At 50.9% G+C, this 22109-nt stretch overlaps 1 protein-coding gene across 1 annotated transcript in view; it reads right to left on the bottom strand.

Annotated features, from left to right (window-relative positions):
• The window catches only part of RSPO4 (R-spondin 4), a 33458-nt gene extending 32841 nt beyond the window's left edge, over positions 1-617 (bottom strand). The window contains exon 1 of the mRNA XM_051845158.3: positions 377-617. Coding sequence (XP_051701118.3) covers positions 377-551 — 175 coding nt within the window. The 5' untranslated portion in view covers positions 552-617. The remainder of the gene's footprint in view (positions 1-376) is intronic.
• Positions 618-22109: the final 21492 nt, after the last annotated feature.

A 22109-nucleotide genomic window follows, 5' to 3' on the forward strand; every position in this document is an offset into this window, starting at 1 on the left:
GAGATGGCTTCTAAGACACCAACTTTGTCTCCAAGTCCCTGGCCTCTCATCCCCCCAGGCTGCCACTTGAGGCTTCCTGAATCTGCACAGAGCCACCATTTTTCCAAACCGCCAGTGAAGTTGCTACCACGGTGGGTGGGGGGCAGAGAGGCTGCGAGACCCTTCTTTCCTTGGTGGCCTCCTCGGTCCAGCCTGCTCCACAGCTCTCTGACTGGGCACCCTGGAGCCTCAGTCTTCCCATCTGTGAAGTGGGACTGACACCTATTTGGAGAAACCAATGGCTCAAACGCCACGAACCCGGCAGGTGCCCAAAGGGCCATCCTCGGGTCTTCCCCATTGCGCCTGCCTGGTCACCCAGCCCGGCCGCCCCTCGTACCTTGCTTCTTCCTTAGGGTCTGGGCCAGCATGTCCACGGCATGGGCGACGAGCAGCAGCCAGCAAAGTGGAGCTCGCATCTGGGCGACCTGAGTTGGGCGTGAGCCTTGGAGTTCTACGGGCGACCCGACGGCCCGGCAGCTGCGCGGGAGCTGCTCAGGAAGCGCCGTGCGCATCCGCCGGAGCGCGGGGTCGGTCCAGCCGCCAGGGACCTGCAGTCCGCCCAGGGGCCTGCCGCCAGGTCGAGTGAGGGCGTCAGTTAAACCCGGGCACTGCCCCTGCGGGGAGGAGCCGGCGCGGCGGGGGCGGCGCGTTAACCCGCTCGGGGCCGGGGCGTGTGCGGCGAGGGGCGGGGGGGTCTCCTGGACGCGGTACCAGAGGTCCGACGACTACGCAGCCCGCGAGCGTGCGTCATTCCCGAGCCCTGCGCACGTGCAAAGTCTCCCGGGCGGCCAGGTAGCTGCAGGTACATCGGCGGGTGCACGCCCGCAGGGCCACCGAGTAAGAGCCGCGAAGTCCCAGCTCTCCCCGCCCCCGCCCGCGGTTTTCTTTCTCTTCCCTCGCACCACACCCCTCTCCCTTCCTCCTCCCGGCCTGAGGACCATCCTTCGCCTCTTCTGGCTCCCCTGCTTTCTGCCTCACAGCTCCCTGCCCCTCTGTCTAGCCATGGCTCCTCTCTGGTCCGCGCCTTTACTGCCCCTCTTCTGCCCGCGTTCCCTTCGCAGGTTCAAGGTCTCCGTCTGCACCTGGCTAGGGCTCGGGACTCCCTCCCGCCTGCCTCTCCCTTCGCCCCATCCCTCTTCTGCAGGGTGGGGAGTGTGGGGCGGAGGCTGCACTGCCTGACTCTGTTTTTCTCTCTGCTTTCTTTCTTCAAAAAAGTCCCTAAGCTCCCTCTGGCCCCCGACCCTGAATGTTTCCTGCCCCTCCTGGGGGGGAGCCCCTGCTCTTTGGCGCAAAGTGACCAGCACCTCATAAATTCGCTGGTGACAGGGCCGGGGACCTGCACTGTGTCTCCTCCAACCTTATCACCAGGCTGAGGAGCAGCTGGGTGAATTTTAACCCTTTCGGGGCTGATTCCCTCCTCCGTACCAGCAGCACACTTTCCCTGCCCGCGGCCGGCCCATTAGCGGCCGGGAGGACAATGAATGCTAGCTGTCAGTTTCAAGGCCTAGTGCTTGGTGTTGTGCTGGGCATGCTACAAATCCTTCACAACGACCCAGTGAGTTTCTGTTCTGGTGAACGGCCCTTTTCAGGGGGACAAAGGGCAGCTTGAAGAGGCCACGGGGCATGCTCAAGGCCACACAGCAGACCAGCGGTGGTGTGGGTCAGTGTCCAGAGAAATGTCCCCTCCACACTAGGGCTGCAGTTCTTCCTTTGGCCTCCGTGGCCTCTTCAGGGAATGGTGGCTGAAATCCCACCCTCCATCTCCAGTGACTCACTGAAGACCCAGGCTTGGCATGCCCCTCTGCCAGGAAGCCTGCCCTGATGCTCAGGGCCAAGTCCAGCACTCCCCTTATCAGAGCTCTGCTCACAGGGGGTGACTGTGGATGTGTCTGCCCCTCTCTGTAAACTGCCAATTTCAGGCCAGTGATGAAGTCTTACCTGGGCCCCTGGAGCCCAGCAGGTGCTAGGCGCAGAGCAGGTGTGCACAATGTGCAGCGAATGAGTGAGCCGGCGAATCGGTCAATGCTCCAGGTGTGAGAGTCTCCCAGTCTGAACACAGAATGCAGACTCTTGGAGAAACAGGGTCACCCCAGAAGATGAAACCTTAGGAAAGTGAGAAGTTGCCTGCTATCCTCCCACCCCTAGTCCTGGAACCTCCAGAACCCACAGGGGGCAGCTTTGGCATGAGCAGGGCTGGGGAGGAGCAGCCAGTACAGGGAGTCCTGCAGATCCCGGGGTGCAGCTCTATGGGACGAAGCTTCTCACCCCATTCAACCCCACTCCCCACTTCCCACTCCCTCTGATCCGGCTACCCAGGCCCTTCCTCTCACCTCTCAAACATGTCTTCCCAAGGGCTTTTCCTTCTGCCTGGAAAACTCTCCCCAGATGTCCTCAGAACTTGTCTACACTCAGTGTTGCCTCCTCAGAGAAGCCCTCTCTGACCACTCCCCATAAAATAGAGCACCCAGCGCTGGCACTGTGGCATCCCGTGTGGGTGCCAGTTCATGTTCCAGCTACTCCACTTCCAATCCAACTCCCTGTTAATACGCCTGGGAAAGCAGCAGAAAATGGCCCAAGTGCTTGGGCCCCTGCACCCACATAGGAGACCTGGAGGCAGCTCCCGGTTCCTGGCTTCAGCCTGACCCACAGCCCTGGCCATTGCGGCCCTCTGAGGAGTGAACCGGCAGATGGAAGTTCTGTCTCTCCTTCTGTCTGTAACTCTGCCTTTTAAATAAATACATAGATTTCTTGCTTTTTGTTTTTTTAAACAGAACACCCATTCCCTCTATCCCCATGCTGTGCTTTATTCTCTAGATGACCAAGCATCAGAAGGCCGCTTCTGTTTGTCACTTGCTCGCTGGTGAGTTCTACAAGCATGGGAGTCTCCTTTGCTATTCCCGTGTGCCTGACACACAAAATGATTAATAGATATTTGTGAATGAAAGAATGACTGTCCGAATGAATGAGCACTCATCCATTCCCTGATTCATTGTGGGCCCTCAACCACCAGACCTTGTCACAGTCACAAATAGATGGAGAGGTGCCAGGCTCCCAGCCCGCGTCCTGCTCAGCAAACCCTGGGGGCAGGGGCTCGGGTTCCTCCCAGCTTCCGTCCCGCCCTCTGCAGTACACTAGCACCTGCCTTCTCAGTCTCACTTCTCGGGGTTGCAGGCGCCTGCAGTCAGCAGTGGGCTGGAGATATTAAAATGGGAATCCTAGAAAGAAACAATCCTGCAGTGTCACAGCACACCCCCCCCCCCCTGGTCTGCGTGCGGTGCGGTGATGAAATCTCACAGTGTCACTCTGTCCCTTTGGGAATCTGCTATCTAGCATCTCCTCGCTGTACAAGCCCATGTGGCCATCAGATCCACTGTGCAAAAATGTGGTGCTTGCGTTCAGGTAGCCTTGTTATACGTCAGAAGGGTACTGACAAGTTCAGATAAGCCAAAGGGACTGAATGTGCTTGCTTGAAGTGAAACAAAGACATTACAATATTTTTATTTTAAGAGAGAGAGAGGGAGAAGGAGACCACATTCACATAACTGTTCCTACAGCATATTGTCATAAGTGTTCTATTTTATTATTAGTCATTGTGGCTAATCTCTTACTATATCTAATTTATAAATTAAACATCATAGATATGCATGTATAGGAAAAATATATATATATATATTTAAGTTTTGGTACTATCTGTACTTTCAGTACTGAAGGTTCTGAAAGGTACTACTGAGGTCTTGGAACATACCCCACTATAAAAGGGACTGCTGGACAGGGCTAAAGCTCACTGAGAAGTGGGGGGTGGCGGTGTTGTGTGGTGCAGTGGGTTAAGCCTTGCTTGCAACACCAGCATACCATAACAGAGTACCAGTTCAAGTCCTGGCTACTCTGCTTCTGATCCAGCTTCCTGCTAATGTGCCTGGGAAAGCAGCAGATGACCCAAGTGCTTGGCGCCTTGCCACCCATATGGGAGACCCACATGGAGTTCCTGGCTCCTGGCTTTGGCCTGGCCCAGACCTGGCCACTGCAGGCATTTGGGAAGTAAACCAGAGTATGGAAGATATCGCTCTCTCTTTCTCTTGCCTTCTCTTTCAAGCAAATAAATAAATCTTTTCTAAAGAAAATGCTCACTGAGAAGAGGAGGACTTATTGGAGGTATAGAGCTTGTCTACTCACATCCTATTGGCCAGAAATGTCAGATGACTACAACTACCTGCAAGGGTGTCTGGGAAATACAGTCTAGCCATGCATTAGACTACCCCCAGGAAGGGAAGCAAAAGAGTGTGGTGAACATCTGGCCCACTGAACACACTGGGTCATCTTCATTGCTTGCCTCAGGGGTGCAGTAGCTCCTGCCTCTGTCTGCCCTGGGCCCTATAAACTCTTCTTCCTAAGCAACCGGAGGACCTGGATTTTTCACTCAGGGAAGTACCACTTCCTCCCGAGAATGGTGAGGGCTGTGGATGGCCCGTGGTCGGGTGCTCAGCGTCCTGGATTGCTGGAGATTGAAAAGCTTCCTGGATGCAGTCTCTGGACAGCTTTGTATAACCACCACCAGTCTGATTCCGAACTGCGTCATGTACCAGAGCCCCTCAGGGAACCCCGTTATGGCTCCAGTCTCCCCTTTCTACTGCAGCCCAATCCTCCAGCGACCGCTAATCTGCTCTGCGTCTCTGTAATTATGCTGCTACGCAAATATTACAGACTGGAATCCTGCAGCACAGATCCTTTTCGGATTGGCGTTCCCCACTCTGCATAACTTCCTTGAGATTCATTCCAGTGATTTCATGTAGTCGTTAGTTGTTGTTCCTGGTGAGTTGTGTCCTATGGTACAGATGTGCTGCTTCCGGCTTTTGCTTGTTAAGAATAAAGCTACCAGCCAGCGCTGTGGCTCAATAGGCTAATCCTCCGCCTTGCGGTGCCGGCATACTGGGTTCTAGTCCCAGTCGGGGCGCCGAATTCTGTCCCAGTTGCCCCTCTTCCGGGCCAGCACTCTGCTGTGGCCAGGGAGTGCAGTGGAGGATGGCCCAAGTACTTGGGCCCTGCACCCCATGGGAGACCAGGAGAAGCACCTGGCTCCTGCCTTTGGATCAGCGCAGTGCGCCGGCCGCAGCGTGCCAGCCATGGCGGCCATTGGAGGGTGAACCAATGCAAAGGAAAGACCTTTCTCTCTGTCTCTCTCTCTCACTGTCCACTCTGCCTGTAAAAAAAAAAAAAAAAAAAAAAAAAAAAAAAAAGAGAGAGAGAGAGAGAGAGAGAGAGAGTAAAGCTACCATGCACGTTTGTGTATAAGTTTCTGTGTATCCTCTTTGGGTAACCACTTTTTCAATTTTTAAATTAGATTTTTGGGTCGTTAGTGTGTTCTAAGAGTTTCAGGCCAAAGTTTCCTGTTGGAGATATGAGTTGCAAACATGATCTCCTGGGCTGTATCTGTCTTTTCATCTTTTTTTTTTTTTTTTTTTTTTTTTTTTTTTTTTTTTTTTAACCAAGATCTTTCCCAGGGCAGTTTTCTGTTTGATGAGGTTCCTTATGTCGAGTTTTCATTTCCATGGGTCATGCTTTTGGTGTCAAGTTGAAGATCACTTTCCAGTCCCAAGGCTCAAGAATTTTCTATTTTTTCTCAAATGTGCTATAGCTTTATATTTTACATTTCAGCCCATGATACATTTTGAAATACCTGTTGTATAAAAAGTGAAGCTCAGGCCAAGGTTCAGGTTTTGCCTATAAATGTCCAGCGGCTCCAGTCTGATTTGCTGTGAAGCCTCATCCACCTCCACTGCTTTGCTTTTACTCTTTTTCCAAAAACGAATTGGGTGTGATTTTGCGGATCTACTCGGGGCTATCTCTTCTGTTCCCTGCACTGCGAACCTTCCTGTTTGCCATTACCACACTGCCTTCATTATTGTGGCTAGAAAATACTCTTGAAATTGGGTCCACTGCTCCCTCCCACTTTATTCTTATTTTTCAAAGTGATTTTAGTTCCTTTGCTTTTCCATATAAATTTTAGAGTAATCTTGTTTATATTATACCTACAAAAAAATCTGGCCAGGAGTGTGATCAGAAGTGCATTAAAAGTGTGTATCAGTTTGGGGAGCACTGTCATCTTTGCTAGGACGAGTCTTCCAAGCCATGAGCACGGTGTGTCTCTCCATTTATTTGGCTTTTTTGGCTTCTTAATCAGTGTGTTGTCATTTTTTTTCAGTTTTATTTATTTTTTTTAATTTATTTCACAGGTAGAGTTATAGAGAGACAGAGAGAAAGGTCTTCCTTCGGTTGGTTCACTCCCCAAATGGCCGCTACGGCCGGCGCTGTGCTGATCCGAAGCCAGGAGCCGGGTGCTTCTTCCTGGTCTCCCATGCGGGTGCAGGCACCCAAGCACTTGCCATCCTCCACTGCACTCCCGGGCCACAGCAGAGAGCTGGCCTGGAAGAGGAGCAACCGGGACTAGAACCTGGCGCCACAGGCGGAGGATTAACCAAGTGAGCCACGGCACTGGCCCCGCGTGTTGTCATTTTGAGCATACAAGTCTTGTACATATTTGTTCATCTAAGTATTTCTTTTTTTCTCTTTTAGAAGTTGTAAATTACATTTTATTAGAAATGACATTGTACTTTGTGTTCATTGCTACTATATAGAAATACAATTGATCTAGAAATGCAATTGATACAGAAATACAATTGACTTTTGTGTGTCGATCCTATCTCCTGCCACTGTGCTGAACTCACTGATTAGTTTTAGAAGCATTTTTGTAGGCTTCTTGGCTTTAATGTAGTCAATTATGCCATCTTCACACAGGGTACGTTTTGCCTCTTTCTTTCTTATCTTTGTGCCTTTTCTTTCGTCTTCCTCCCTCTTTTAACCGGCTACGACTTCCAGTACTATGCTGCATAAGAGTGATGAGAATGGAATTCTTTGACTTGCCCCAATTTTAGTGGGGGGAACAGTCAGTTTTTCCTCACTGAGAACGATGTTAGCACTGGTGTTTTTGTGATGCTGTTTACCAAGCTGAGGAAAATTTCTAGAGCATTTTTCTGAGTTATCATGAGGGGATGCTGAATTTTGTCAAATGCTTTTTCTGCATATCTGCATATGAATATGACTATTTAATTTTTCTTCCTTAGCTGATGCATTGTGTGTATGATGTAGATTTATTTTCAAATATTGAACCAGCCTTCCCTTGATGGAATAAACCCCACTTGGTCATGGTGTACCATTCTTTTCTTGTATTGCTGAAGTCTATTTGCTAATATTTTGCATCTAGGCTCATGGAGGGCATTGATCTTTATTTTGGGTTTTTGTTCTATCTTCGTCTAATTTTGGTATCAGGGTAATACTAGCCCCAGGAGCACCAGAGAACAAAGCACACCAGAAGAGAATTGCAAGGACTGTGACAACTAAGCTACAGTTCTGCCACTAGACCTACAGCCCACAAAGCAGACGAGAACCTGCGCGCTACACCTCAACAGTGGCGCTGCCAGCTGAAATGGAAGATGAAGGGAGTGGGGAGGCATTTAGCCCAGAGGTTGAGGTGCTAGTGAGGACACTGTCCTGTATCCCAGCACCTGTATTCAGTGCCTGGTTCTGGCCCTGACTCTAGCACCCCGGCAGCACAGAGCGTGAGACACAGTGGTGATGGCTGCTGTAGCTGGCTTCCCACCACTCAGGTAGGAGGCCTGCATTGACTTGTCGGTTCCTGGCTTCCACGTGGAGCAGTCCTGGCCACTATGGGCATTTGGAAGTGAACCAGTGAATAGGGACTCTATCTGTCTCTCTTCTCAAAGATAAAAGACGTTAACAGGACCTGAGGTTTCCTAACACAAAATCCAAAATGCCCAGAACATAATGGAAAATTATGTGCCCTATCAGGAGCCAGGATAATCACAATTTTAACAAGAAAAGATAATTGCCTGATGCTAATACCAACATGATTCAGATGCTGATATTATCTAACATAGATTTAAAGCAGTAGCCATCATAAATACACTTTGGCCAGAAGTTATGAATTCTCTTGAAACAAGTAAAAACATGGAAAATCTCAGGAATGAAGCAGAAGTTAGAAAAAAGAACCAAACAGAAATTATAGACAGACGTCCCACCTCCCTCAGTCAATGGGCAGGATGGCCCGAGACGTGTTCCACGCTGTCTCCCAGAGCTGCCCCGCGGGTGTGAGCTCCAGTTGCCCACGTGGTAACCGTCTGGATGATCCTGTCTTCGTGAGCTGCGCTCCCTTCTGGTTTCACTTTTTATGCCCCAGGCCATGTTTTGGGGGTCAGTTCCCAAATTAACTTCTTGAAAGCAAATCTTTGTCTCAGGGTCTGTTTCTGGCAACCCCAAACCAAGAGAGTTCTGACAAGCCTCGTGACAACCTATCAGATATGCAGGCAAAACTCAGCGTGGCAGGTTCTCACTAAAACTGCCACTATAGGCCCCAGTGCCATGGTCGACAGAACAGAGGTAGGAACCCCCTCCCTGCTCCCCTGGACCTCATACTGCTCTTGTCTTCCCCCAAATCTCCGCGACCCCCATCGCCATTCCTCATGTCACCTGGTTTTTGCCTGGGAAGGCACTGCTCCTTGTGGGTCTGTGCAGGCACACAAAGGAACTGCTTCAAGCCAGCTGCCCCTCCCTCACCAACCCCCATGGAATCGCGGCCTTCATGGTGGGTTGGGTTGTTGTTGTTTTTTAATACCAGTGTGAAATAAATTGAAAAATTACCCATAAAATACAGGTTCTCCGCAGCTGGCTTGAAATTTCTTTCCATAAACAAGCCGTTTAAGGAGATGCCTTAATGCCACCCGCCAATCCCTTCCCTGGCTTTTTATGTCTCCATGTGGGAGTGGGGTCTGCTGGGAGCCAGCCTCCTGAGCCAGGGCAGGCTGCTGTGGACCACGAGTCAGCCCCGGGCCTTGGGTCTCACTTGTACCTCCCAGCCCTGTCTGCTCCGGGAAGCATCCCCGAGACTCAGCCTCCAGCCCCCAACCCCACCCCACCCCGGTTCCTACATTCAGCGCAGACTCAGCAGCCAAAGCGCTTGCATTTGTCTCCGGTTTCCCACTTACGCACTGTGACTTGAAGCAAGTTACCAACCCTCTCCCTGCTTCAGGGAGAAACAGGGATGATGCTAGTACCTGCTGCATGGGGCTGTCTGAGGATTAAGTAATGTACATGAAGCTCTTGGACCATGGCAGCGGGCCACGCTGTGTAACTGCTGGCTATTATTAGTTTTACAGGCGGAAGAGAAACTAGGATAGAAGATGCAACAGGAGGCTCAGTGACATTTGGACGTTTCCACAATGAGCCTTTTTTGGAGTTTCCTCCAGGGTGTTTACGTAAGTGTGTGCCCAACACTCTGCCATCTGCCGTCTCCTCTGGCCTGACTGGAGCTACGGGAGCATCCAGGATGGGGCTATCAGCAGCCCCAGTTGACAGCAGAGGAAACCAAGGCCTGCACGGTGAACTGATCCGCTCCTGGTCCCAGGCCACTGCAGAGTCAGGACTGCATCTTGACGGTTTGATGACTCAGGACAAATCCTGATGCTGGTCACATACTGAGCCCTGTGCTGGTCTCAGATCCAGCCCTGATCCTGGATCACACACTCGGGCTTGAACCTGATCCCAGACCAAATCATAGCTTTAGCCCCAGATGGAGCTCTGACCCCACTCTTTTTTTTTTTTTTTTTAAGATTTATTTATTTGAAAGTCAGAGTTACACACAGAGAGAGGCAGAGAGAGAGAGAAAAAGAGAGAGAAGTCTTCCATCCACTGGTTCACTCCTCAGTTGGCCACAGTGTCTGGAACTGCGCCGATCCAAAGCCAGGAGCCAGGAGCTTCTTCCAGGTCTCCCACACGGGTACAGGGGCCCAACAACTTGGGCCATCTTCTACTGCTTTCCCAGGCCATAGCAGAGAGCTGGATCGGAAGTGGAGCAGCCAGGACTTGAACCAGCGCCCATATGGGATGCTGGCACTGCAGGCGGTGGCTTTATCCTCTACACCACAGCGCCAGCCCCAATGACCCCATTTGTGATCATACACTGAGTCCCAGGGTAAGCTTCGACTTTGGTTTCAGTCAGAATCCTGAATCCTGTCTTGCCAAGGCCCTGACTCCAGCCTCAGACTAAGCTCTGATTCTTGTGGCAGACTGAGCCTTGATTCTCGTTACAGACTGGTCCCACGCTGATTGCTGAACGATCTGGGCCCCAGACTGAGCACCCACGGAACCTCTCATGTGGAGCTGCACCTCTGACTCCACCCTGGGTCTGTTGGGTGAGTGCGATTTCCATCTTCCCCAGTCTCAGTCCATCTACCCAGGAAACACCAAGAACATTGCCTTCAGTAAAGGCCCGGGCATCAGAATAGGATTTATAGCCCTGTAGAGGCAAGGCCCCTCACCCCACACCAGGCGGGGCGGCCTCAGAGGCCCAGGTCCTCCCGGCGCCAGGACTCGGAGCAGCTCCGTTGTTGGGGTGGCTTTCCCGCCAGATTATTTAATACCATCCTTTCTGGTTTGACATTCGCAGCCTTGGGCAGCTTGGGGTAGAGCTTCTTCCCCCTGCGGTCGAAGTTGTAACACTCTTTCAAACAAAGGAAAATTTTTAAAAACAACAGTGAAAATATTTCCAAAATATGTTCGCAATCAAGCTGATCCCTTGGTAATTGACTGGGGAGAGAAGGGAAGAACAAAGAGAGGTTTCGCAGAGCGAAGGGAGAGCAGGTCTCTGGTGGGCTGTGGGGCCCAGCCCTGGCTCTCAGTCTACAGGGAGGTGAGGAGGGGCAGGTGGGTGGGTGGGAAGGAAGGAGCTGGGCCGGGAAGGTGGAGGAGAGAAGCCGAGGCCAGGCCTCCGAATGTTCCCGCCCTGCAAGGAGCCAGGACCGGCAGCCAGTGACCTGCTGGTGCCTGGAACTTTTTTCACTGTCACAGGGAGTCGACACCCACTGCCTGAGGAGGGCTCTTGAGATTAAAGGACAGGTGGCTTTAAGTACCTAGCATGAGGCTGGACACAGAGCATAATGGTGTGTGTGGGCCAGCGCCGCTGCTCACTAGGCTAATCCTCCGCCTAGCGGCGCCGGCACACCGGGTTCTAGTCCTAGTCGGGGCGCCGAATTCTGTCCCGGTTGTCCCTCTTCCAGGCCAGCTCTCTGCTGTGGCCCGGGAGGGCAGTGGAGGATGGCCCAAGTGCTTGGGCCCTGCACCCCATGGGAGACCAGGAGAAACACCTGGCTCCTGCCTTTGGATCAGCGCGGTGTGCCAGCCACAGCGCGCCAGCCACAGCAGCCATTGGAGGGTGAACCAACGCAAAGGAAGACCTTTCTCTCTGTCTCTCTCACTGTCCACTCTGCCTGTCAAAAAAAAAAAATAATAATGGTGTATGTAATAGTTGGTGTCATTGTTATTAGAAGGGGACTTCAAGAAGTTCTTGGAAATCGATTTAAAAGATGAGTTTATGGGGCAGGCATTATGGTGCAGCAGGTTAAAGCCACGTCTTCCTCCCACAACAGGTGCCTGGGTTTGTGTCCTGCCTCCACTTCCAATCCAGCAGCAGATGATGCCTCAACTACTTGGGTTCCTGCCACCCATGTGGGTGACACAGATCCTGGACACAGAGTTCCTGAATCCTAGCTCAGGCCTGGCCCAGCCTCCACTGTTGCAGGCATTTGTGGGGGTCAACCAATGGATGGAAGAGCTCTCTCTCTCTCTGTTCCCCTGCCTTTCAAATAAATAAGCATTCTTTAAAAACTACGAAAAGGTAAATTAATTTTGGTGCAAAATAATTTCAAAATCTGCACACAGTTTTTTCACAATACGCATTTTCCATAAACTTTTTGAAGACCCCCCTCGTATTTGCATACTGTCAGCTTTAAGGCATTGGGGCTGATGAGGCAGGGACGCTATTCAGAACACCCAGATTCAGGTCCCAGCTCTGCCACTTACTATTTATGTGAGCTCAGGCAAGCTGCTAAACCCGTGAGCCTCAGCTTCCTCATCTGTAAAATGGGGACAGTAATTGAGTTGTGGGAGTTAAACGACTTAATACAGGCAAAGCACTTAGAAAGGGGCTTGGCGCATAGTCAGTGACTCAAAATGTTAGCTATGATTATCTGCTCAAAAACATTTCATGGTTTGGCATTATGGGGTAACAGGTAAAGCCACTGATTGCAACTCAGGTATCCCATATGGTCACAAGTTCGTGTCCTGGCTGCTCCACTTCCAATCCAGATCCCTGCTAATGGTCTGGGAAATCAGCAGAAGATGACCCAAGTGCTTGGGTCCCTGCCACCCATGTGGGAAACCAGAAGAAGCTTCTTGTTCTTGGCTTTGGCTTGGCCTAGTGCTTGGCCATTGCTGCCATTTGGGGAGTGAACCTGCAGATGGAGGATCTCTGTCTCTTCCTCTTGCTCTTTCAAAAATAAATAAATAAATCTTAAAGAAACCCATTTCCTGCACACCTGCCATGTGCAGACTGCAGCTTATCTATATGAAGAAAGAAAGACTCCTTCACGTGAGGGGCAGCCAAGGATACTGGGCCCCCAGCCTCTACTGCCACATGTCTGGTGTTTCAGTTCCTGTCATCAGCAATTCATTCATTGACGGCATCACTCACTCACTACCGAGCACCAGCTGCATGCCAGGGAGCAGTGAGAGTTAAAGGCACAGTAGCTGCTGTCAAGGTCCTCATGGCCTGGTGGGGAGAGAGTGAACTCTAAAAGAGGAGAAGTCGGATGAACTCTAAAATCCAGGCTTGCCGGAGGGCCCGTGGGAGCCCAGTGGAGGTGCTGGAGAGGCCTCCTGGAACTGATGTCCCAGCAGGCTTGTTAAGGCTTGCAGGAGTTAACCCTTCATCCATTCCACAACACTGACTGAGCACTGGTCCCCAGGCTGAGGACTGATTCAACAACACAACAGGCCTAGATCTGTGCCCCTTGGAGCTAAGGGTCTAGGAACAATACACAGACAGCCACTTAATGTGGCCTTGGTGATGTGGGGGCTGCAGGGGGAGGGGCTAGAGTGTGGCCAGGGTGGCCAGGGAAGGCTTCTTAGAGGTGCCACTTGCCAAGGGCCTGACTACAGGGAGGGGCAGGTCCTGGGAAGATCTGGGGAGGGTGTTCAGGTGTTGGCAACAGCAGGTTCAAAGGCCTGGCGGAAGCAATGAACTTGGGGTAATGAAGGCCATGAAGGGAGGGGGGATGGCTGGACTGGAGGGAGTGAGGGGCTGTGTGGGAGGGGAGCTGAGCAGGAGAAGGGGAGAGGGGCATGCTGGGCTTTGAGGGTATTCAAGGAGGGGAAGGGAGAGGAGGCAGGAGCCGCTGCCTTTGGGACTCACAGGGAGTGTGCATCGTGGTGGTGGTGGTGGTGGAGGTGGTGGTGGTGGTGGAGGTGGTGGTGGAGGTGGTGAGATGCAGAAGAGGGGGAGGGCCCCTGCTTGCCTGGGTGCCAGTTTTCCAACCTTGTCCCAAAGCTACTGGCAGCCACTAGGGACACTGGACAGAATCAGACCTTGGCCCTGGAAAGCTGGGCTTCTGGGTCTTTCCAGTCTCTCTTGATTCTCACAACAGGCCCTGTCACAGGTAGAAAAATGGAGGTCCCAGAGGGCTTACGTGACTTGCCTTGAGTCACACAGAGATAATGGATCTGGCTTCCTGAGCTCCTCATCTTCTCTGGCCTCTGCCTCCAGGCCCACAAGCTCCCTGGCCCACCACATCGTCAGCCTCCTACTTCCTGGACGGCTCAGCCAAAGCAGAACTAACCTTCAGGTCTTCCTTAGCTCCTTGGTCCCAGGACCAATTCCCACCTGGGAGTCCTCCCAGCTCCCCTCCAATCCCGTGAGAATTCTGGTGGTGTCAGCCCTGGGGCATCCTTGGCAGAGCTGTCCAAGCCTCCCCTATTCCACTTCTCTGATTCCATCGCTGGGTGTCCTGCCCTTACCAGCTTGGCACTGTTGTCTCAGGTACCTGCTGGTCCAGGACTCCATCCGCCCACAGGGCAGGCTGATGGTGTTGCTAAGTTACCAGCCCCCAGGAGCAGCCCCACACGGATGATGGTAGGGACTGGTGGATAAACAGTCCAGTTCTCTCATCCATGGCTGGGACAGCTCTGTCACCAGACTGGGACGAAGGCCCAACTGGCAGACTTAATCCTCACCACTCCTGCATTTGCTTCTTTCCTTTCCCTTTCTTTCTTTGCTCCCTCTTGGTACCTCCTGGGATCTGCCCCCAAGTCATCCACTGGTTCTTGGATTCTCATTTCCAGGACTGCTAAGAGCACCATGACGCCCAGTCAATTCCACCTGCAGGATAACTCTCAAACTCTTCTCCTTCCCTCCATCGCCTCTGCAACAGGGCCAGCTCTGGTCCATGCCCCAGAGGCTCCCATCTGCGTACACATCAAGGCCTCCCACGCTGCTCCTACTTTGCTCCTGCAGCCTACCTTCCCTCCCTGTGGGAGCCATGGGAGGCTTGGGAGCCATGGGAGCTTGACATAAAGAAAGCCTGCCTATGGCTTCCCACTGCTCTCAGCATGAACCCTACTGCTTGTCATAGTTCACAAGGCCATCAGGCATGCCCTCTGCAGCCTCTATCTGACTTCTCTGCCTCTTGCCCTGGGCCTTACTGGCCACCTTCCTGCTCTACAAAAAAGCCCACCGATGACCACTTCAGGCAGCTGGTTTCCTTTAAGGGCTCCCATGCTAAGCACTGACACACAGCCTCACAAACGTGCTTGAGGGACCACAGAGGTGCCCTTCCCTTGTCAGTAACAGGAGTAGGACTGGATCTCCGGTCCCTCCAGCTCCAAAGCTCTGCTCCAAACACTGGGCTGTCTTCCTGAATCATCGCAGAGTTCCAGCAAATGATCTGTGCCCAGCAACCCAGGATCACTTAGTGTGATTCTGACCTCTTGTCTCCTTCCATGTGTGGGCTCCACCCTCTCCAGACCCACTATCAAGTGAGTAGCTGGTTCTGCTCACAGCCTTTTTTCCCAATACTCCCACCCCACTCTTCCTCTTTCCCACTGCTTTAGTCTTCTCTGGGAACTTCCAGTCTCCTGTCTGGAGACCAGCTCTCCAAGGTGGTGCTTCCTGCTGGTGTTCCACCTCATGCGGCCACAACTGCCTTTTGCCCATCCTCTTGGAAGATAGAGGTGCCAAGAATGATTGGAGACATAGGAAGGCCCCAGATGCACCCAAGGCACTACCGTGGCACTTCCTGATCAGGCCTTATCACCAGTCACCAATAAAATTAGTAGTCAAATAATTCCCTTTGTTCAGCTCTCTGCATTCACAAATGCCTGGACCTTGGTGTCAGGTGAACTGGTTCAAGGTCTGGCTTGATCTCTGCTCATCTATGGCCATGGGCAGGTCACCGCCTTTCCTTTGGCTTCAGCCTGCGGGCTGCAGAATGTTGTAGTTAACATGACCTCAAGGTTATCAGAGGGAAAGTTCTTGTTCTAATGAAGTAGCAAACAACCCAGGGACAGCCAGAGGCAAACCTTCCTGCTACGATATCATTCACTCTTCATCGCTGACCCATCACTTTGTGTGTTTTTCAGATGTATGAACAACAGGTCAGAGATGTGAGTAACTCAACTAAGGTCACACAGGGAGTGTGGGTAGGACAGGAACAAAACTCTGAGTGTGATTCCAAACACAGTGCTCTTTCTACTCTATCCATTGACCCATCCTCCCATTCATCACCCACCATTCCCCCATCTGGCCATCCACAAATTCACCCACTCACCATCAGCTTAAGTAGATTTAGCACACACACACACACACACACACACACACACCATTCATCCCCATCCCACATTCCCCCATCCATTTCATTGATAGTTGCTGAGAGCTTACCACCCACCAACCACTGTGCCAGGGCCTGAGCTATGACTTTGAGCTAGATAAAGTCATACCTTTGGTTGTGGAATGCAGACAACTGGCAAACATGTACACACTGAACACGAGTTGTGCCAGGCATGACTAAGGTAAGACACCATCAGGAAACCTGTGACAGAAGGGTAGGGTGAGGCCCGGAGAGGTCACACAGCTGGCTTGAGGTCCCACAGCCAGCAGGAGGCACCACATTCGCCCAAGCCCCTTCTTCAACCTTTTCACTTCAATTTCAATCTTTCAAAAAATTATTTGAGTGCCTAGTAGTTAGCAGTCTCAGAGCGAGAGACACTTGAAGGTGCAGTCACTCCCAGCCAGCCTAGGGAGTTCACAGTCACTCAGTAGAGTCCTACATTGTCCCAGGAGGGATCAGGGTCACAAAGGCACAGCCTTCCTGCCACACAGCTTAGGGCAGATGAAGCCAGTGCACCGAAACCCAGCTTACAGCTTATTTTGCGATACCTCTCCATGGTAGGAGATGGAAAGGAGCCCGTATTTTCTCAACAGCTTTAGAGGCTTAACTTTGAGCTCGATAACAGATGTGTTTTTGGACCACTGGCTACAAAACAAACTGATTGTCCCCCACTGATTGTCACTGTTGCAGAGATGGAGCTGAGGACATTGCTGTGTGCATGGTATGTCAATGGCCACCCCCAAACAAGCATATCCGGCAAGAGTGGGACCTTATGGATTCATCAGTAGGTTTCTCAATGAATCGATCCATTGATTTGCATGTCTATGTTGTACAAAGAGTTCGAGGCGCCTGGGAAGGAAGTGCAGGGTAGAAACCCATGCTCCTCTTTACTCCATATATCCACTCACTGGGAGCATCAAGAAAGGAGGAAGAAACAAGCAGCTGGTTAGGGAACAAATTCTTGGTATGGAAGCAATTCCGCTAGGGCCAGCCTCCTCAGAGTGCATTCCAAATGCTTTTCCTATTTTCAAATTTAATTAGGAGCCATTTCTGCGGTGTGAGTCATCACTTAATAACGGGGGGAGGGGTGTTTAATAGGGAATGGCTGGGAGAGAGCAGGACAGTCGGACAGTGCAAAGCCTAGTTCTTCTGAGTCACTGGTTGTGTGAACTTGGCCGGGCCGCTTTACCTCTCGGAACACCAATTTCCTTGTCTGTAAATGAATATTTGCCTGGCAGGGATCTGGGGAGCTTAAAGGACATCATACCTATAAATTCTTTTCCTGTGCTGGAACACAGTAGGTGTTTCATAAATATTCAAGACCTTCCCTTTGCATCTCTCTTCTGTTAGTCTCCAACACAACCGTGGGGTCTGTGCTAGGTGTGTTGTTGACTTTCTCCAGCATGAACTCAGGCCTCCCAGGACCCACGCAGCCACCCCTCTAACGTGGAGTTTCCTGTCAAGGCTGATGCACCTTCTGACATTGGTGTAGCTTAGTCTCTCCTGGTAGAACCACCGATGTTGTTGTTGCTATCAAAAAAAGGTCTTTGCACGGGTGGGCAGTTGAGGAGAGAAAGCCATCAGAACTGGGGGCTCCAGGAAGGATCTCTGGGAAGAAATGCTAGGATTTGGTGAGGTGGTAATAAAGGGGCAGGAAACAGCCAACACCAGGGTGGGGAGGCAGGACTGAGAGGAGAAGCCGTGGGTGGAGGCAGAGAGGGCAGATCAGCTACAAAGCCGCTGGGAGCTTGAGAGCAGGAGGGGAGAGGAGTTTCCATGGGAGAAGGCCCCAGAGTGGCTCACTGGCTGCTTTATCTCTGGAGTGAGCGCCTCTCTCCTCAGCGCTGGGGAGTCCTTTGTCGGGACACTAGCATTGGCCACTGCACAGGGTTTGGCCACCATGCTTTCCTTTTCGCTTTCTTCTGGCTCCTGGGAACTCTTTCCTGATTCCATGAGCCAGGGCAGAACCGTCAATCAAGATGCCAGTCCCTCAGGGTGTCCAGGTGGGGCCAATCAGAATCCTTTCTGTGGTTGGGCTGTGAGGGATGTCTGCCTCTTCAGGATATAGCCCAGGGGCTGCTGGCATCCGATTTACTGCCACATGGAATGGAGCTGTCTGAAGCAAGAAAGGGTGCTACCACCGAGTAATGAGACAGAAGCAAAGCTGAGTGTGGAGGGAGACCTGCCTGGCAACACTGTTCATGTGCTTGGATCAAGCCGTGCCTGCAGTCCCTTCTGTGGATAAGCTTATTTAACAGCATGTCTGTCGTGCTTGAAAACTGAAAGAATTCTGATGAATGCAGTGGGCAAATAAGAGGTGGGTCTCTTCTTCCGAGACAGACAGAGCAGGGAAGGACCCCAGCAGGCATGGAGAGGTTGAGCAACAGCCTGTACTTCTCCACTGACTACTGCAGCCCTGGCTCAAGTTAAGCTCCTCTCTGGGACTCAGTTTCAATATCTGTGAGATGGGCAGCTGGGAGCAGGATATAAACTTATTTATTTTCACCCCCCACCTTGTTGAAAAAATGATTTTAAGCAGGTTATAGATGAAATACAACCAGAGGTTAGGAAAAGACAAGGATAATGAAATTGTGGGAACAGGAATGAGGTGAACCCAAGGATGAAGTCAGGTTAGCATGTGCCTTCCCTGAAGCTCTGGACAGTTGCTAAAAGTAAACAGAAGAGTTTGTGCTGAGACCCCTGGCAGCCAAAGCAAGAGAAAGGAAACACAGTTACATGGATTCGCAGTGGGGAAAAAACACCAGAACACAGTCCCCAAGAAGAAGCCCAATTTTCCCTGGAATAAAAGTCTGAAATAAATTTCCTTGTGATTCTCCATCAAAAGGACTTTGTGAAATGCCATGGGTAAAGATAAAAGGCGGGTGACAGGCTGGAGTCAATTGTTGCAACATACTTAACAGACAGAGGATGAAAATCCATAATAAATCAAGAGTATCTACAAATCAATAAGGAAAAGACAAAATCCTCCATCACAAAATGGACAAAGGCGACTGAACACACAATTCACAACAGAAGCAGCAGCGATCAAATCAGCAAAAATAAAAGGAGCGTATGAGGGCAGTAATGGGAAAGGCATGGGCAAGCGGCCCTTCTCAGACACCTGCGCTTACTCTTGGCACCTCCCACCACAGGTCATGGTATACATTTAACTCTTTATTTGGTTTGGGGGCATTCCCATGACAAGATTTTGAGTTCTACAAGGGCAAAAACTATCTTCTATTCACACAGAATTCCCAGAACCTGGAACAGCAAGCAAGCACACAGTAGATGCTCAACAAATACTTACCAAGTGTGTGGGTGAATGATGGAGGGATGGGATGTAAACTGGTACAACATTTTGGGGAAGCATTTTGGCACTGTCCTTGAGAATTAAATGCACATAAATTGATTCAGAAATTCCACTCCCTGCCCTGCCCCAGCCATATACTCAACAGAAACACGCCAGCACTCAAAGGCATGTGTAAAAGAATGTTCTTTGCAGCACTGTCTAAATGGCAAAAGCTGGAAATGACTTAAATACCCAACAATGCACATGAATTAAATAAGTTGTGGTATATCCTCACTGTGCAACATTCTGTGTTCTTGAAAAGAAGGGGGCAGATCTTTGATGTGGTGAGAGCCTTAAGACATATTATTACAAGAAAATAGAGAGTCACAGAACAACAGTATGCAACATTTACAGGAAAAACAAAAAAAAAAACTCCATCCAGCCATCACCATCCATCACCTATCAATAAAAATTTAAAAATATCTTGGAAGGAAGCACTAAACTATTAACACTGGTAGCTTCTGACAAAGAGAATAAAATGGAGATCTGTGCAATGGGCTATTTTTACTTTAAAATGCATTTAATGTATTTTTAAAATGCATTTAAAATGTGCACAGGTGGGGAGATGTTATAGTGAAGTGGATTACATTACCACTTAGAATGCCTGCATCCCATTTTGGAGTCCCAGCTACTCTGCTTCTGACCCAGTTCCCTACTAACATGCCCAGGAAGCAGCAGATGATGGCCCTGAGTTTCTTCCACCCACATGGAACAGCTGGGTGGCTCCTGGTTTTGACTTTTCCCAGCCCTGACTGTGGTGGTCATTTGGGAAGTGAACCAGTGGATGGAAGATCTCTCTCTTTCTCTTCTGCCACTCTGCCTTTCAAAAATTAATAAGCCTTTTTAAAAAATGTGCACAAATTGAGTTTTGCACATCAGACACCCCCACATCTTGGACAAGCACTCAATGAAGACAGAAGTTGCCAGCACTGAGTGGCCCTGCCTAGTATCCTCTCAGAGACCATTACCACCACCCTCGTGTGACCTTGATCACCTTAGACTAGTCTTGCCAGTGCCTGAAATTTATAGACATGGACACTATATATCATAAAGTGAGTGCACTTTTGCATCTTTTCCTTCTTTGGTGCAATATTCTGTTTGTGTATTTCATGATTTTCCTTTCTCACTGATCTATTCCTGTCCATTTCAAATATTCAAAGAGAATGCATCACTTACATTCCACCCATGCAAGTTGGAGAATCACCATTTATTAAATAAAATCCATCCACAGCCACACTGTGTGTGACATCAGTTGGGGCCGTGTCACAACTCCTCCCCTTCACAAAGTACAAGGCGGTGGGGTGCCTGAGGTCGCACAATTGAGTGAGTGGGGACGGTGGGGCAGGTCTGGGGCAGCTCCTTTCAAATCCTCGTCCCAGAGCATCAGTGGTTGCCCCAGAATCTCTTTTGTGGATTTTTCCGGGCTTTGGCTGAGACATTTGTGAGAGTGGGAGGCTTGGCCCATGGTGCTCATTTTCCATGATAACAGCAGCTTCCCCATGGTGAGACCACTGGGGCCAGACACCCTGCCATCTCTGCAGGCAGCTGCGTAGCCTCAAGCTATACTCAGATGGAAGAGGTGCCTTGGGGGAGCTGGATTCAAATTCAGCGCAGTCTGCCCTTACCTCCTGAACCCTTAGCCAGCACTTAGAAGTTCAGTGATGAAGGCAAAATAGGTAGCAGAGGAAAAGATGAAATCAGGCTAACGGAGACCTGATGGGCCGTGCAGCAATCCATGCCCAAGGAGGCGTGGTGGGACGGGTGTGGGGAGAGAATGGGACAGTATGGGCTGAGGGGCACCCAGGGACACAAACGCCAAATGCACCTTCGTGCTGGACCTTCTAGGCCTCTCTGCATCCTGCCGGTGGGGGGGGCTCAGTCTTTCCCTCCAGTCAGTGGGGAGATAGCAGTGAACAGCCCCCTCTAATCTGTTATCTGCATTTCCAACGTGTGCCTGTGCCAGGACACTCGGTTTACACAAGAAATCAATTGGTCAATTAGCATTTTATTAACTATGCTTGTAGGCTTGTGGGTATGCATTTATTCTCCTCCTCCTCCTGCTCATTCTTCCAACATGCAACACACACACACACACACACACACACATGTGTTGCCCAAATCAAAGAGTACCAAAGCGCACGCCGAGGAAAGTGGTTCTCCGGCCTGCCTGTCCCCTGCCACCCACTTCCCCTTCCAGGAAGCACAGCTGTTGTTAGTTTCTTGCATTTCTCCTGAGAAATGGCTCACGCATTTGTGAGCACGTGCACCGTTTCCATTCACCCAATGGGAGCATGCTCTGTGGCTCCCCGTGCTTCCCTGTGTGCGATTGTTCTCAGCACATGGAGAGCAGCCTCTTTCTTACAGCTGTCTACAGTCCACGGTGGCGATGCACCAGCTCTCATTTACTCAACCCCTCCTGATGGATGCTTAGGTTGTTTCCTGCCTTTTGCTGTTACCCTGACGGTGCACTGCCTATCCTTATGCATGTACCATTTTGCAAACATGGGAGTATATTTAAGGGGGAAATAAAAATTTCATTAAGGAAAAGATAAAACTCCCAAGAAGCAACTGCCCAAGGGCTTTAAGAGAAAACTAGAGCAAGGACAGTGCCCTGAATGCCCTTTCTGCTCCTCCCCCTGCAGTCGCCTGCACATCCCCAGAGCCCTGCCAGGAGCACCTGCCCTCTATCGGCCTGCTTCGTTGCAACACTTGCTGATGCCTCTCTGTTCATCTGGCCTGGAGCTCCTCTGGGCAGGATCAGGATCTGATTCGTCCAGGAATCTTCAGGCTTAGCACAGTGCCTCGGTGCACACGTGAGACACCCAAAAACAGTTTGAACCACACTGGAGAGAGCAGAGCCAGGGGCTGGAGTCTGAGGCTGGGAGAAACCAAGAAGCAGGCAAGCTTCACTCACACTGTCTCCTCTGCCCATG

Source organism: Oryctolagus cuniculus, chromosome 11, assembly GCF_051225735.1.
Source record: "Oryctolagus cuniculus isolate XC-2025 breed Fujian yellow rabbit chromosome 11, ASM5122573v1, whole genome shotgun sequence".
Lineage (NCBI taxonomy): Eukaryota > Metazoa > Chordata > Mammalia > Lagomorpha > Leporidae > Oryctolagus > Oryctolagus cuniculus.